General features: G+C 47.5%; 1 protein-coding gene across 11 annotated transcripts in view; it reads left to right on the top strand.

Moving 5' to 3' along the window:
- The window catches only part of MICU3 (mitochondrial calcium uptake family member 3), a 217,103-nt gene that overhangs the window by 156,203 nt on the left and 48,340 nt on the right, over nt 1–12,560 (top strand). For all 11 annotated transcript variants that reach the window (XM_033944444.1, XM_033944437.1, XM_033944454.1 and 8 more), the window contains one exon: nt 12,290–12,398. In XM_033944444.1, the coding sequence (XP_033800335.1) occupies nt 12,290–12,398 (109 nt within the window). The remainder of the gene's footprint in view (nt 1–12,289; nt 12,399–12,560) is intronic.

Genomic DNA, 12,560 nt, shown 5'->3' with positions numbered 1-12,560 from the left:
ATTTTTATATGTAAGTGTGTAATTTTGTTTTATCCCAGGACAAGCAGACAGCATATTCTCACGTATAGGTTACTTCACCGACGGAGCCCTGATACGGACCACTTTAAAAAGTGCATCGCTACTTTAAGTCTTTAGAAAGTTAGCAATAGCCCGAACTGCGTATGCACGAATGCCTTCCCCCACTGACGTAGGGCGCATGGTCCCTCAGTTTTCTAGTTTCCATGGAGCTAGTAAGACGCACTTCAGCTTCTGTTGAAGTTATTTTTTCTTTGCTTGCCTACCCACTCTCGCAGTTTATGACTTTTTTGTCATATTTTTTTCTTTAGTTATTGTTCTTTCTTTACTAAAAAAACCAACAAAAAACAGTTTGTTTTATTTTTCTGTTGCTGGCTTTGAATCTCTTGGGCCTTATGGACTCTTCTTGCCATAGAGTTCAATTTGTCAGCGGCTGTCTTCACGTCCATGTCCCGCCCGTCGACGTGTTTCAAAAAGTGCGGTTGCTGTGCTCGAGCCATTTCGTTAACTGACACTCACCGTTGGGACCTGAGCACCGTGCCGACTCTTGCTCCCGTTGCTGGTCCCTTCAGAAGCGTATCCTCAAAAAGCGGCTGCTTCAGCAAAGACAACTGTTTGTCACTACAATGGACACAGAGCCCAGTTCATCTCCGACACCGTCCATACCATCCGCACCGCCCAAGACCGCACCGACCAAGACGACACCAAGAGTGGATCCCCCAACGTTGTCTCCGGTGTCGCAACTCACAGTGGGTAAGCCGGATAAGAAGCCTTCCCCCACCCCTTCTGGGCCTCAAGTCAAACCGGCAGTGAGCTAAGTCCTGTCGACCTCGAGTGGACCCAAAAAATCTCTCGGCTCCGATTTCGGTGAGTGCCTCGACATCAGCCTCCTCATTGCCAGAGCTCACTGACAGTACCAGTGCATTCCCTTAAACAGCAGATTAAACAGTACCGGTGCATTAAACAGTACCGGTGCATTCCCTTAAACAGCAGATTAAAGAATTGCTGCACGAGGAGTTACAGGAGCAGTTACGTCTCCTTCCCGTTATGGCAACGCCGGCTCCGCCAGTGCCAGTCAGGTCTGAGCCCTCAACAACGGCACCAACTTTTCAAGAGTCTACATCGGTGCCGCATCACCTGGTTAAAGAACTGGTATCGGGGACGATCTGGCACAGCTCTTCTCAGACATCTCCCGAGATGCCTGACATATGCAGTCGGTGTCAGGAACTGGAAAGCCTGAGGATGGAGGTCGGCAGATTGAGGGTCAGGGTCCAGGAACTGGAGGAACTGGAGGGACTGCGTACCACAGAGGAGACGAGCTGGTCAACCCAGAACACAGACGGGGCAGGCCCCATTGTGGACCAGGTGAGAGACCTCGAGAGATTCATCGAGGAGGCCTATAGGAAGGTGGAGGAATGGGACCAGCAGCTGCACAGACGGATGTCGGCAGACGAGACCCAGGATCCACAAGGCGACACCGGGGAAGGACCTAGCGGAGGAACCATGCAAGAGGAGGAGACCGCGACTCACCGGGACCCCGAGGGAGAGACACCGCACTACACCAAGGACACGGACCTGAGGCAGAGGAGGTTGCTGAGGAAAGGGAAGTCTGCTATTGTGGTGGGAGACTCGATCTTGAGAGAGGTAGACAGTCACGTAGCTGGAGGAAGGGAGGACCGGCTAGTGACTTGTCTCCCAGGGGCCAAGACACGAGACATCACTGATAGGATCGAGAGGATCCTGGACGGAGCAGAGACAGAGGAGACTGCGGTAATAATCCACGTTGGAACGAATGATGTGAGCCGGAGGAACTTCAGCATGGCCACACTGACTGACCAGTTCAGGGTCCTGGGACGAAAGCTGAAGCGGAGCACACGGAGGATAGCATTCTCGGAGATCCTGCCTGTACCGAGAGCAGATGCAAAGAGGCAGGCAGACCTCCAGGCTGTGAATGCTTGGTTGAGGAGATGGTGCCAGGAGGAGGGCTTCCACTTTGTGAGGAACTGGACTTCCTTCTGGGGAAAGAGCAAGCTCTACCGGCGGGACGGCCTGCACCTGAGCACAGCGGGAACTAGACTACTGGCAGCCAATGTGAGGAAGGAGATCGAGAGGGCTTTAAACTGAGGAGAGGGGGAAAGCCGACAGCTGATCTGATGTTGACGCTTCGGACAACAGTATCCAGAACAGATGCTGAACGGGCTGACTGCAGGGAGGAAGCAGAGGGACCGGAGGATCTTATGATCAGACAGCGAGAGAAACATCAGGTAAAGGGAGCTTGCTGGGAGAAGACTAAGGGGCATGGAGACACAGGGGGACTGGGTGGCACGAGGGCGAAAGCTGAGGGCAATATAGAGGTACCACAAGGTGAGGGGGATCAAACAGAGGCTCAAGGGATGATAGCCCAGGAGGGGGCCAGTAGGGCTAGAAAACCCAGAGGAAAAGCGGGGAAGTGGGGTGGCGGGAATGTGGGGAAGCTGAAAGCTAAGAGGGTAAAGGCTGAGGGCAAAGCAGAAGCACAGGGAACGGGAGAACTGCCCGAAATCCAAGGGCAGGCGGCCCAGGTAAATGCAGAGGTGGAGGAAAAACGACGGGACCTACGGGACCTGCGGTGCTTATACGCAAATGCAAGAAGCCTCATGGCCAAGATGGGTGAACTAGAAGTCGTGGCCAAGGGGGAGGACCTAGATATAATTTGAATTGCAGAAACCTGGTGGACAGAGGAAAATCAATGGGATGTGGCGCTGCCGGGGTACAAGCTCTACAGGAGGGACAGGACCCACAAGAAGGGGGGAGGCATAGCACTATATATAAAGGACTCTATCCACTCGGTCGGGATGGATATGGCAACGAAGGCAGAGGGGCTGGAATCGCTATGGGTCAATTTGCTGGTAAACAAGGGTGCAGGCATAAAACTGGGGCTGTACTATCGCCCACCTGGTATGCCAGAAGGAGTCGGACACGACTTGGAAGCGGAATTGAGACAGGAATGCAGGACTGGAAGTATAACAGTGATGGGGGACTTCAACTACCCGGGAATAGACTGGAGTACGGGTCACTCCAACTGCACTAGGGAAACAGGATTTGTAGAAGCTGTGAGGGACTGCTTCATGGAGCAACTAGTCAAAGAACCGACGCGAGGGGGTGCTACTCTTGACCTCATCCTAAACGGATTAGGGGGGCCTGCAAGAGGGGTAGAAGTGGGAGGACCACTAGGCAACAGTGATCACAACGCGATCAGATTCACATTAGAAAGGGGGACACCCATAGTAAGGAGGACCGCAACAACTGCGCTCAACTTCAAGAAAGGGAACTATGTTGCTATGAGGGAAATGGTGGGGAGGAAGCTCAGAAACATCTTTAGGATGGAGACTGTGGGAAGCGCCTGGACCCTATTCAGGGACACCCTGCAGGAAGCACAAAGAATGTACGTCCCCAGTTTCAGGAAAGGCTGCAAGAACAAGCGATCAAAGGACCCGGTTTGGATGTCAACTGAAGTAAAGAGGGCAATAAATGACAAAAAAGTATCCTTCCGGAGATGGAAAAAGGACCCAACGGAGGAAAATCACCAGGCGCACAGGAAATGCCAAAAGGAATGCCACCAAGAGGTTAGAAAAGCGAAAGGGGAATACGAAGAGGGGCTGGCCAGGGAGGCGAAAAACTTCAAGGCATTCTTCAGTTACGTAAAGGGGAAGCGACCAGCGAGAGAGGAGGTGGGGGCCGTTGGACGATGGGGATAGGAAGGGAGTGATTAAGGAGGATAAAGAGGTAGCTGAGAGGTTGAACACGTTCTTCTCGTCGGTTTTCACGAGCGAAGACACATCTAATATACCGGACTCAGAGGAGCTCATGAGTGCCGAAAAATTGGAGCACATAGAGGTAAGTAAGGAGGATGTCCTCAAACAGATAGACAGGTTAAAATGCGGTAAATCACCGGGCCCGGACGGGATCCACCCAAGGGTTCTGAAGGAACTAAGACAAGAAATAGCGGGCACAATCCAGCATGTTTGCAACCTATCCTTGAAAACTGGTGAGGTACCAGAGGACTGGAAATTGGTGAATGTCACACCTATCTTCAAGAAGGGATCGAAGGGTGACCCCGGGAACTACAGGCCGGTGAGCCTGACTTCAATTATAGGGAAGATGGTGGAAGCTATGATCAAGGACGGCATTTGCGAGCACATCGAGAGGAATGGCCTACTGAGAACAAGCCAGCACGGATTCTGTAAGGGAAGGTCGTGCCTAACGAACCTTCTGTACTTCTTTGAGGGAATAAGCAGTCGGGTGGACAATGGGGAACCCATAGACATCATTTACCTCGATTTTCAAAAGGCTTTCGACAAGGTGCCACATGAAAGGCTGCTTAGGAAGCTGTGGAACCACGGGATGGGAGGGGATGTGCACAGATGGATCAAGCACTGGTTGTCGGGTAGACTGCAGAGGGTCGAAGTGAAGGGCCAATATTCTGACTGGCGGGGAGTCACGAGCGGTGTGCCACAGGGATCGGTGCTGGGGCCGTTACTCTTCAACATATTTATCAATGACCTGGAAAAGGAGGCAAAGTGCGAGGTTATAAAATTTGCAGACGATACCAAACTGTGCGGTAGAGTTAGGTCCAGGGAGGAGTGTGAGGACCTGCAAAGGGACCTGGACAAGCTGGAAGACTGGGCAAACAAATGGCAAATGCGCTTTAACGTGGAAAAATGCAAGGTCATGCATATAGGGAAAAAGAACCCGTTGTTCAACTACAAATTGGGGGGGGGCATTGTTGGGAGACAGCAGACTTGAGAGAGACTTGGGTGTGCTGGTGGATGCATCACTGAAGTCACTGTGCATCACTGCACAGTGCGCAGCAGCCTCGAAAAAAGCCAACAGGATGCTGGGCATCATAAAGAGGGGCATAACAACCAGGACGCGGGAAGTCATCATGCCATTGTATCGAGCGTCCACATCTGGAATACTGCATTCAGTATTGGTCGCCACACCTCAAGAAGGACATGGCGGTACTTGAGAGAGTCCAAAGGAGAGCAACGAAACTGGTAAAAGGGCTGGAACACTGCCCATACGCCGAGAGGTTGGATAGGCTGGGGCTCTTCTCTCTGGAAAAAAGGAGGCTCAGGGGAGATATGATAGAGACCTTCAAGATCATGAGGGTGGATAGGGACAGATTCTTCAGACTGAAGGGGACAACAAGTATGAGGGGGCATTCGTAGAAACTGAAGGGAGATAGGTTCAAAACAAATGCAAGGAAGTTTTTTTTCACCCAAAGGGTCGTGGACACTTGGAATGCGCTACCGGAGGAAGTGATCAGGCAGAGTACGGTACAGGGATTCAAACAGGGATTGGACGGATTCCTGAGGGATAAAGGGATACTGAGGGAGGAGCTGGGATGTAACACAAGTATAGAAAGCTAACCAGGTAATAAGTATAGAAACCCAAAAGGTCGTGCATGTGCAAGACCGGAGGGTTAGGACTACGATGGGAAGATAGGACTTCAATGAGAAACCAAGGTGGCAAGGGAGCCCCTTCTGGTGATTCAGACAGGTCGTGACCTATTTGGGCCGCCGTGGGAGCAGACTGCCGGGCAGGATGGACCTATGGTCTGACCCGGCGGAGGCACTGCTTATGTTCTTATGTTCTTATGGGTCAGTCAGATTAGGCAAGTCTTTAACGAAAATGAAACATATCAAGCCCTCGACACCCAGTGCTCTGTATCGACCTCCACCAACCCTAGATTCAGACCTGTGGGGTGATTCTGATCAAGAACCCCTTGTATCTGATGATGAGGTCTCTTGTATGATGACGAGGATTCTCATTTACCATCTTCTCAAGAGCCTACTCAAAAATCTAACAAGTCATCTTTTTCCAGATTTTTAAAGGAAATGACTGAGGCCCTTTCTATCACATTTGAAGCTGACTCTAATAAATCTAAGCAGTTTTTAGATGCCTTAGATTATGACCAGCCACTCAAGGAGTTTCTGAAGCTGCCTCTCCATGACATCTTAAGAGAGACTTTTTATAAAAATTTAGAAACTCCTTTAACCATCCCTGTGGCTCCTTGTAAGCTCGATTCACTTTATAGGGTGGTTCCCATTTCAGGGTTTGCAAATCTCAGCTTCCACATGAATCAATACTGGTGGAGTCAACCCTGAAGAAATCTGCAGGGGCTAGCGTCTATGCCTCGGTACCTCCTGGCAGAGAAGGGAAGACCATGGACCGGTTTGGCAAAAGACTGTTCTAGAACACTATGCTGGCCAACCAGTCTGGCAACTATGCTTTTCATTTTTCTTTTTATTTAAAGCACCTAGTCAACCAAGTTGCTAAATTTCATATTCCAATTCATCCAGCTTCCAAGAAGTACATTCACTTTCAAATCAATCGATGTCATTACCAGTACAAGGTACTTCCCTTCAGCCTGGCATCTTCTCCGAGAGTTTTCATGAAGTGCCTGATTGCGTTGGCCGCATCTCTCCGATCACACGGCTTTCAAGTCTTTCCTTACCTGGACTACTGGTTTATCAAGGCTGTCTCCTCTCAGGAAGTGGTCCAAGCAACATCTCAGACCATTTCTTTTCTCCAAGTTCTTGGATTCAAAGTCAACTTCCCCAAATCACATTTCATTCCGACTCAACGTCTGCAGTTCATTGGGGCAATCCTAGACACCACTCTCATGAGAGTGTTTCTTCCTCCAGATCACCTTCAAGCCCTCATACATCTGTGTCACCAAGTGCTTCCTCTCCAAACAATCTCTGCCAGACACATGATGATTCTTCTAGGTCACATGGCCTCCACTATCCATGTGACACCACTAGTGAGGCTACATCTTCGCACTCCTAAATGGACACTTGCTTCTCAATCGTCTTAATCAACCGATCGTCTCTCACAACATATATCTGTGACATCATCTCTTCTGCAGTCACTTCAATAGTGGATGACCTCCTCCAATCTATCCAGAGGTCTCCTTTATCACTTACCCCTCATCACAAAGTCATCACGACAGACACATCCCCTTATGCCTGGGGGGCTCATATGGACGATCTTAAGACTCAGGGTCTTTGGACTGCCAAGGAACAGAAATTTCACATCAATTTCTTGGAACTCAGAGCAATGTTTTATGCCCTCAAGGCTTTTCATCATCTTCTCTGCCCTCAAGTCCTACTCCTTCGCACAGTAGCAAGTACTGCATAAACAAGCAAGGAGACATGGGCTCTCTCCTGTTGTCAGGAGGCCCAGAAAATCTGAACTTGGGTGACAGCTCGAAATCTGTTCCTGAACGCTGTCTACATTCAAGGGGAGAAGAATTCCCTAGCAGACAAACTCAGCAGAATTCTTCAACCTCACGAATGGACTCTCAACCCTTCAACTCTCCAGTCCATCTGTGCTCAATGGGGCACACCTCAAGTGGACTTGTTTGCGGCTCCTCACAACCACCAGTTGCCCCAGTTTTGCTTTACTCTCCTCTCCGTCTGGAAGCAGATGCTTTTCTCCTGGACTGGATGGGCCTGTTTCTATATGCATTCCCTCCAATCACCTGGAGTACTGCGTCTAGCACTGGTCGCCGTACATGAAGAAGGACATGGTACTACTTGAAAGGGTCCAGGAGAAGAGCGACTAAAATGGTTAAGAGGCTGGAAAAGTTGCCGTACAGTGAGAGATTAGAGAAACTGAGCCTCTTCTCCCTTGAAAAGACTGAGAGGAGACATGATTGAAACATTCAAAATACTGAAGGGAATACACTTAGTAGATAAAGACAGACTGTTCACACTCTCCAAGGTAGGGAGAATGAGAGGGCACTCTAAAATTGAAAGGGGATAGATTCCATACAAACGTAAGGAAGTTCTTCTTCACCCAGAGAGTGGTGGAGAGCTGGAACCCTCTTCTGGAGTCTGTTGCAGGGGAAAACACCCTCCAGCATTTCAAGACTAAGCTGGATAAGTTCCTGCTAAACTGGGACGTATGCAGGTGAGGCTGGACTCATTTAGAGCACTGGTCTTTGACCTGGAGGCCGCCGCGTGAGCGGACTGCTGGGCAGGATGGACCACTGGTCTGACCCAGCAGCGGCAGTTCTTATGTTCATGTTGAGAACTCAGTTCAAACTCAAATGAGAGGCAGCCACCATGATTCTCATTGCTTCACGGTGGCCCAGGCAACATTGGTTCTCCCTTCTACTTCAACTCAATTCCAGGGAGCCCATACCTCTTCCACTATTTCCTACTCTGCTCACTAAGAATCAGGAATCACTTCTATATCCCAACCTACAATCACTACACCTGGCAGCTTGGTTTCCCTCGGGCTAAATCCATCTCACTTACATCTTTCTCATCAAATTCTTCCTGCATCCAGGAAACCAGCCACTCAGCAATGTTATAAACAAAAGTGGACTCGGTTCTTCATCATCATGATCCAACTTCATTATCAGTGGATTTGGTGTTGGATTATCTGCTTCATCTGTCTGGTTCTGGCCTCAAATCTACATGTCAGAGTCCATCTCAGTGCTATACAATTTTTCACACGCCAGTCGAGGGTAAATCTCTTACTGCTCATCCTTTAGTCCCTAGATTCATGAAAGGACTTTTCAATGTCAAACCACCTCTCAAGCCTCCTCCTGTCGTCTGGGACCTTAATGTGGTATTTTCCAGCTTGATGAAGCCACCATTTGAACCAATGGCTATAGCTAATCTTAAGTTTCTTACCTGGAAAGAGGTCTTCCTTATTGCTCTCACCTCTGCCAGGAGAGTCAGTGAGTTACAAGCATTAGTAGCAGATCCACCCTTCACAGTTTTTCATCTTGACAAGGTAGTTCTGCGTACACATCCAAAGTTTCTTCTGAAAGTTGTCACTGAATTTTATCTCAATCAGTCAATTGATCTACCAGTATTTTTTCCTAAGCCTCATTCTCATGCTGGAGAAACCGCCTTGCATACTTTGGACTGTAAATGAGCTATTACATTGACCGGACAAAGCCACATCAAACATCTCCTCAACTTTTCGTCTATTTTGATCCAAACAAGTTGGGGCATCCTGTTTCTAAAAGAACGATTTCCAACTGTCTGGCTGCCTGCATTTTGTTCTGTTATGCTCAGACTGGACTGCCACTGGAGAGTCATGTCACAGCCCACAAGATTAGAGCTATGGCAGCTTCTGTCGCTTTCCTCAGATCTACTCCCTTTGAGGAAATCTGTAAAGCTGCCACCTGGTCCTCAGTTCATACCTTAACTTCTCACTACTATCTGGAGTCTTTCTCCAGGTGGGATGGGCACTTCAGCCAATCTGTATTACAAAATTTATTTTCCTAAGGCCAAATACGTGAGAATATACTGCCTGCTTGTCCTGGGATAAAGCACAGTTACTTACCTTAAAGGGTGTTATCCAGGGACAGCAGGCAGATATTCTCACAACCCACCCACCTCCCCGGGTTGGCTTCTTAGCTGGCTTATCTTAACTGAGGGACCATGCGCCCTACGTCGGGCGGGAAGGCACTCGCGCATGCGTGGTTTGGGCTATCGCGAACTTTCTAAAGACTTAAAGTGGCGATGCACTTTTAAAGTGGTCCGTACTAAGGCTCTGTCGATGACGTCACCCATACATGAGAATACCTGTTACGGTAAGTAACTGTGCTTTATAGTGTGTTTTTGATGTGATTTGTATGATAAATGTTATGTCTTATTTTGTATGCTATGTAGCTCGCCATGGATAAGGGCGGGCGATAAATAAACAAACAGTGCCGTACCCTCCATTTGTCTTCTGGGATCTCTCCTTATTTTCCTATTCAGGACAATGGTGACTTTTTGATCCTCGAAGACCAAGGATTTGCAATTTCTCTTTCAATTGTATACAGATGAGGGAGACCTGTTTATTTTGGCTCAATTGCGACACTTGTATCGGTTACCACCTTCTGATGTATTTCATTATTTTCAGGTTAAGCATTATATTCATTTTCTTGATTCTCAACATATTACAGAAAATGGTAGGGAGGTGCTCTCAGAAATGTATAGCCTCTCGACCCAGACCGCAATTCCTGTACAGTTTCACCATGTTGGGTTGTTGGACTGCCAGACAGGCATAAACTTTGATATACTGGTGGAATTGTGGTCCACTGACTTACGCTGCACTTTTACTGCACTTCAACTGGGTAAAGCCTTGAAGAAGTCATTGAAACTTACCTTTGATATTACTCATTGGGAACTTCAACAAAAATTCCTATTGCGCCTTTATATCTCTCCCATTCGAGCGTTTCAAATGCGGATTACTAATGTACCTGAGGCAATGGGGGGATTAAGTGACTTGCCCAGTGTCACAAGGAGCAGCATGGGTTTGAACCCACAACCTCAGGGTGCTGGGGCTGTAGCTTTAACCACTGTGCCACACTCTCCCCCTTTCACTGGCAATAAATTCCCTCACAGAACAGCTGAGGTTTAGAAAAGGGCAAAGTCACCTGGAGGCACGTTCAAGGACTTAGCTGACAAAAGACGACTTGAGCTCCAACGCTGTCATGTCTTCTCCAATCTTCCCAACAAACGACCTTGTTTCACCAATGTTTGGCTCATCAGGGGAATAAACAATGCAGCCTTGAAAAGTGCAGCCACGCATGGGCCTGTGTAGACTACATCTGCAGTAGCCCCAAAGAAAAACATTATTCTTGGATTCCCAAAAAAACAGGAACTGATAGTTATGCGAGCCATCAGGCAGGATGACACCTAAAGATTTAGGAATCCTTTTCCGAAGGTGCGCTAGCGTTTTTAGTGCACGCACCGGATTAGTGTGCGCTATAGCACACGCTAGCTGAAAAACTACTGCCTGCTCAAGAGGAGGTGGTAGCGGCTAGTGCTTGCGGCATAATAGCGCGTGCTATTCCACGCGTTAAGGCCCTAACGCACCTTCGTAAAAGGAGCCTTTAAAGTGACAGTGGACTTGGCAGTGTCCTTACGAGGTTCTGTGGATATCATCATCCAATATGTGAGAATATTATGTCTGCTTGTCCTTGGAGAACATGTGTACCTACTTTTATACCATCTTGCATGTAAGTGTTCTAGGGAGCATAGTTTGAGTAGAGTGGAGCATATACAGATTTCCAGAGTTTGGTTTATTCTTTGTCATATTCTCCCTTTTGACAGTTAAGTCAAGAAACTGGTTTACCATAAAGTATATTATCTAGGAATAGGCTTTTACAAATATAGAGCATAAATTGGATTTAGAGCTGCTTCTGTATGTGTATAAGAAAAGGTAGCTCTCCTTCTGAAAGTATCTGTGTGGGGGTGTATGAGAGAGCAGAGCAGAAAAACCTGTGCCCTGCCTGAATGAATGGTATATGTGTCTCTGAATGGTGGGTGTTTAGGTGTGAAGGAACAAAGAAAGAAGAGGGAAAGAGAGGGGGCAGAGGGTTTGAAGCCAGTCTTTATAGACTTGAGTTTGTTCTAAAAATAGTAACTTTCAGTATTTTCCTCTGTCACAATTTGTTATCTGTTTGAAATACCGTATTTCTCATGAGAATTCATGGGAGCCATTCAGGAAGCCGCTCAGCACCGAGCAGCAGCACCAAAGCTGCCCCTGCTCGGTACCGCTTAGCAGCTGAAGAAGCCAGAACTTGGGGCAGCCGTGGCAGTGACCGACCGGGTTAGCAGCGGGGCAGGAACGCGGAAAGCTTGCTCCTGCCCGCTGCACTTCTTTGCCACCAGGGATTCCAGTGGCAGAGGAGGTAGGACAGACAGGATACAGAGGTCATAATTTTGATTATCGGCGCATAAGATGCACACCATATTTTAAGTTTATTTTGAGGGGAAAAAATGTGTCTTATATGCCAGCAAATACGGTAATGGCTCTTAATTGAAAAAAGGAGTGACCCTGGTAGCTGGAGCCTTTCTGTGTCTGAATTTCTTTGTTATACTTAAGCACCTGTTGTTATCATATCTTATGAGACCAGGGCTTTGTAGGATACTCACTGGTACAATGCAAAAGGTTTTTTGTTAATTTCAAGTACTGGTCTTTAAGGAGTCATTTAGTGTCATTCTAAGTAAAAGGTCTTTTGTTAGACTGAATGGCCCCTGCCCATATATTTCTATTTGTGGACTTTCCCCAGGGTAAGATTTGTTTAATATAATATCCCAGAATCCTTTGCACTCTGGATTTGCCAGCACACTAATGCTGACAGTAGGTACCTTTAGAAAATAGGTACCTTTTCAATTTAATGTCCTGTGGTAAAATCAAGACTGTTATAATCTTATCCTTCTTATATGAGACACCTAAGATTACTTAAGTATATTTATTCCTCATTTCACAGGGAATCACTTTTGAAGAATTTCGAACATTTTTCCAGTTCTTGAATAACCTAGAAGATTTTACTATTGCAATGCAAATGTACAACTTTGCCAATCGCTCCATTGGACAAGGTGAGTATGTATATATTAGGAAATTACAAAGCACCTATTGCTAAAAATAACATGAGCAGGATTTAAATTATAAATTAATTAACCCTTGTTTCTCATAATTCTACTATGGAGGGCTTTATTTACTGTACAGGTTTTGGTTTTTTTTTAATTAAAGCAATTCAG

The sequence above is a fragment of the Geotrypetes seraphini genome, chromosome 1 (genome assembly GCF_902459505.1).
Source record: "Geotrypetes seraphini chromosome 1, aGeoSer1.1, whole genome shotgun sequence".
NCBI classification, from domain to species: Eukaryota; Metazoa; Chordata; class Amphibia; order Gymnophiona; family Dermophiidae; genus Geotrypetes; species Geotrypetes seraphini.
This window is presented reverse-complemented; position numbering and strand designations above follow the sequence as displayed.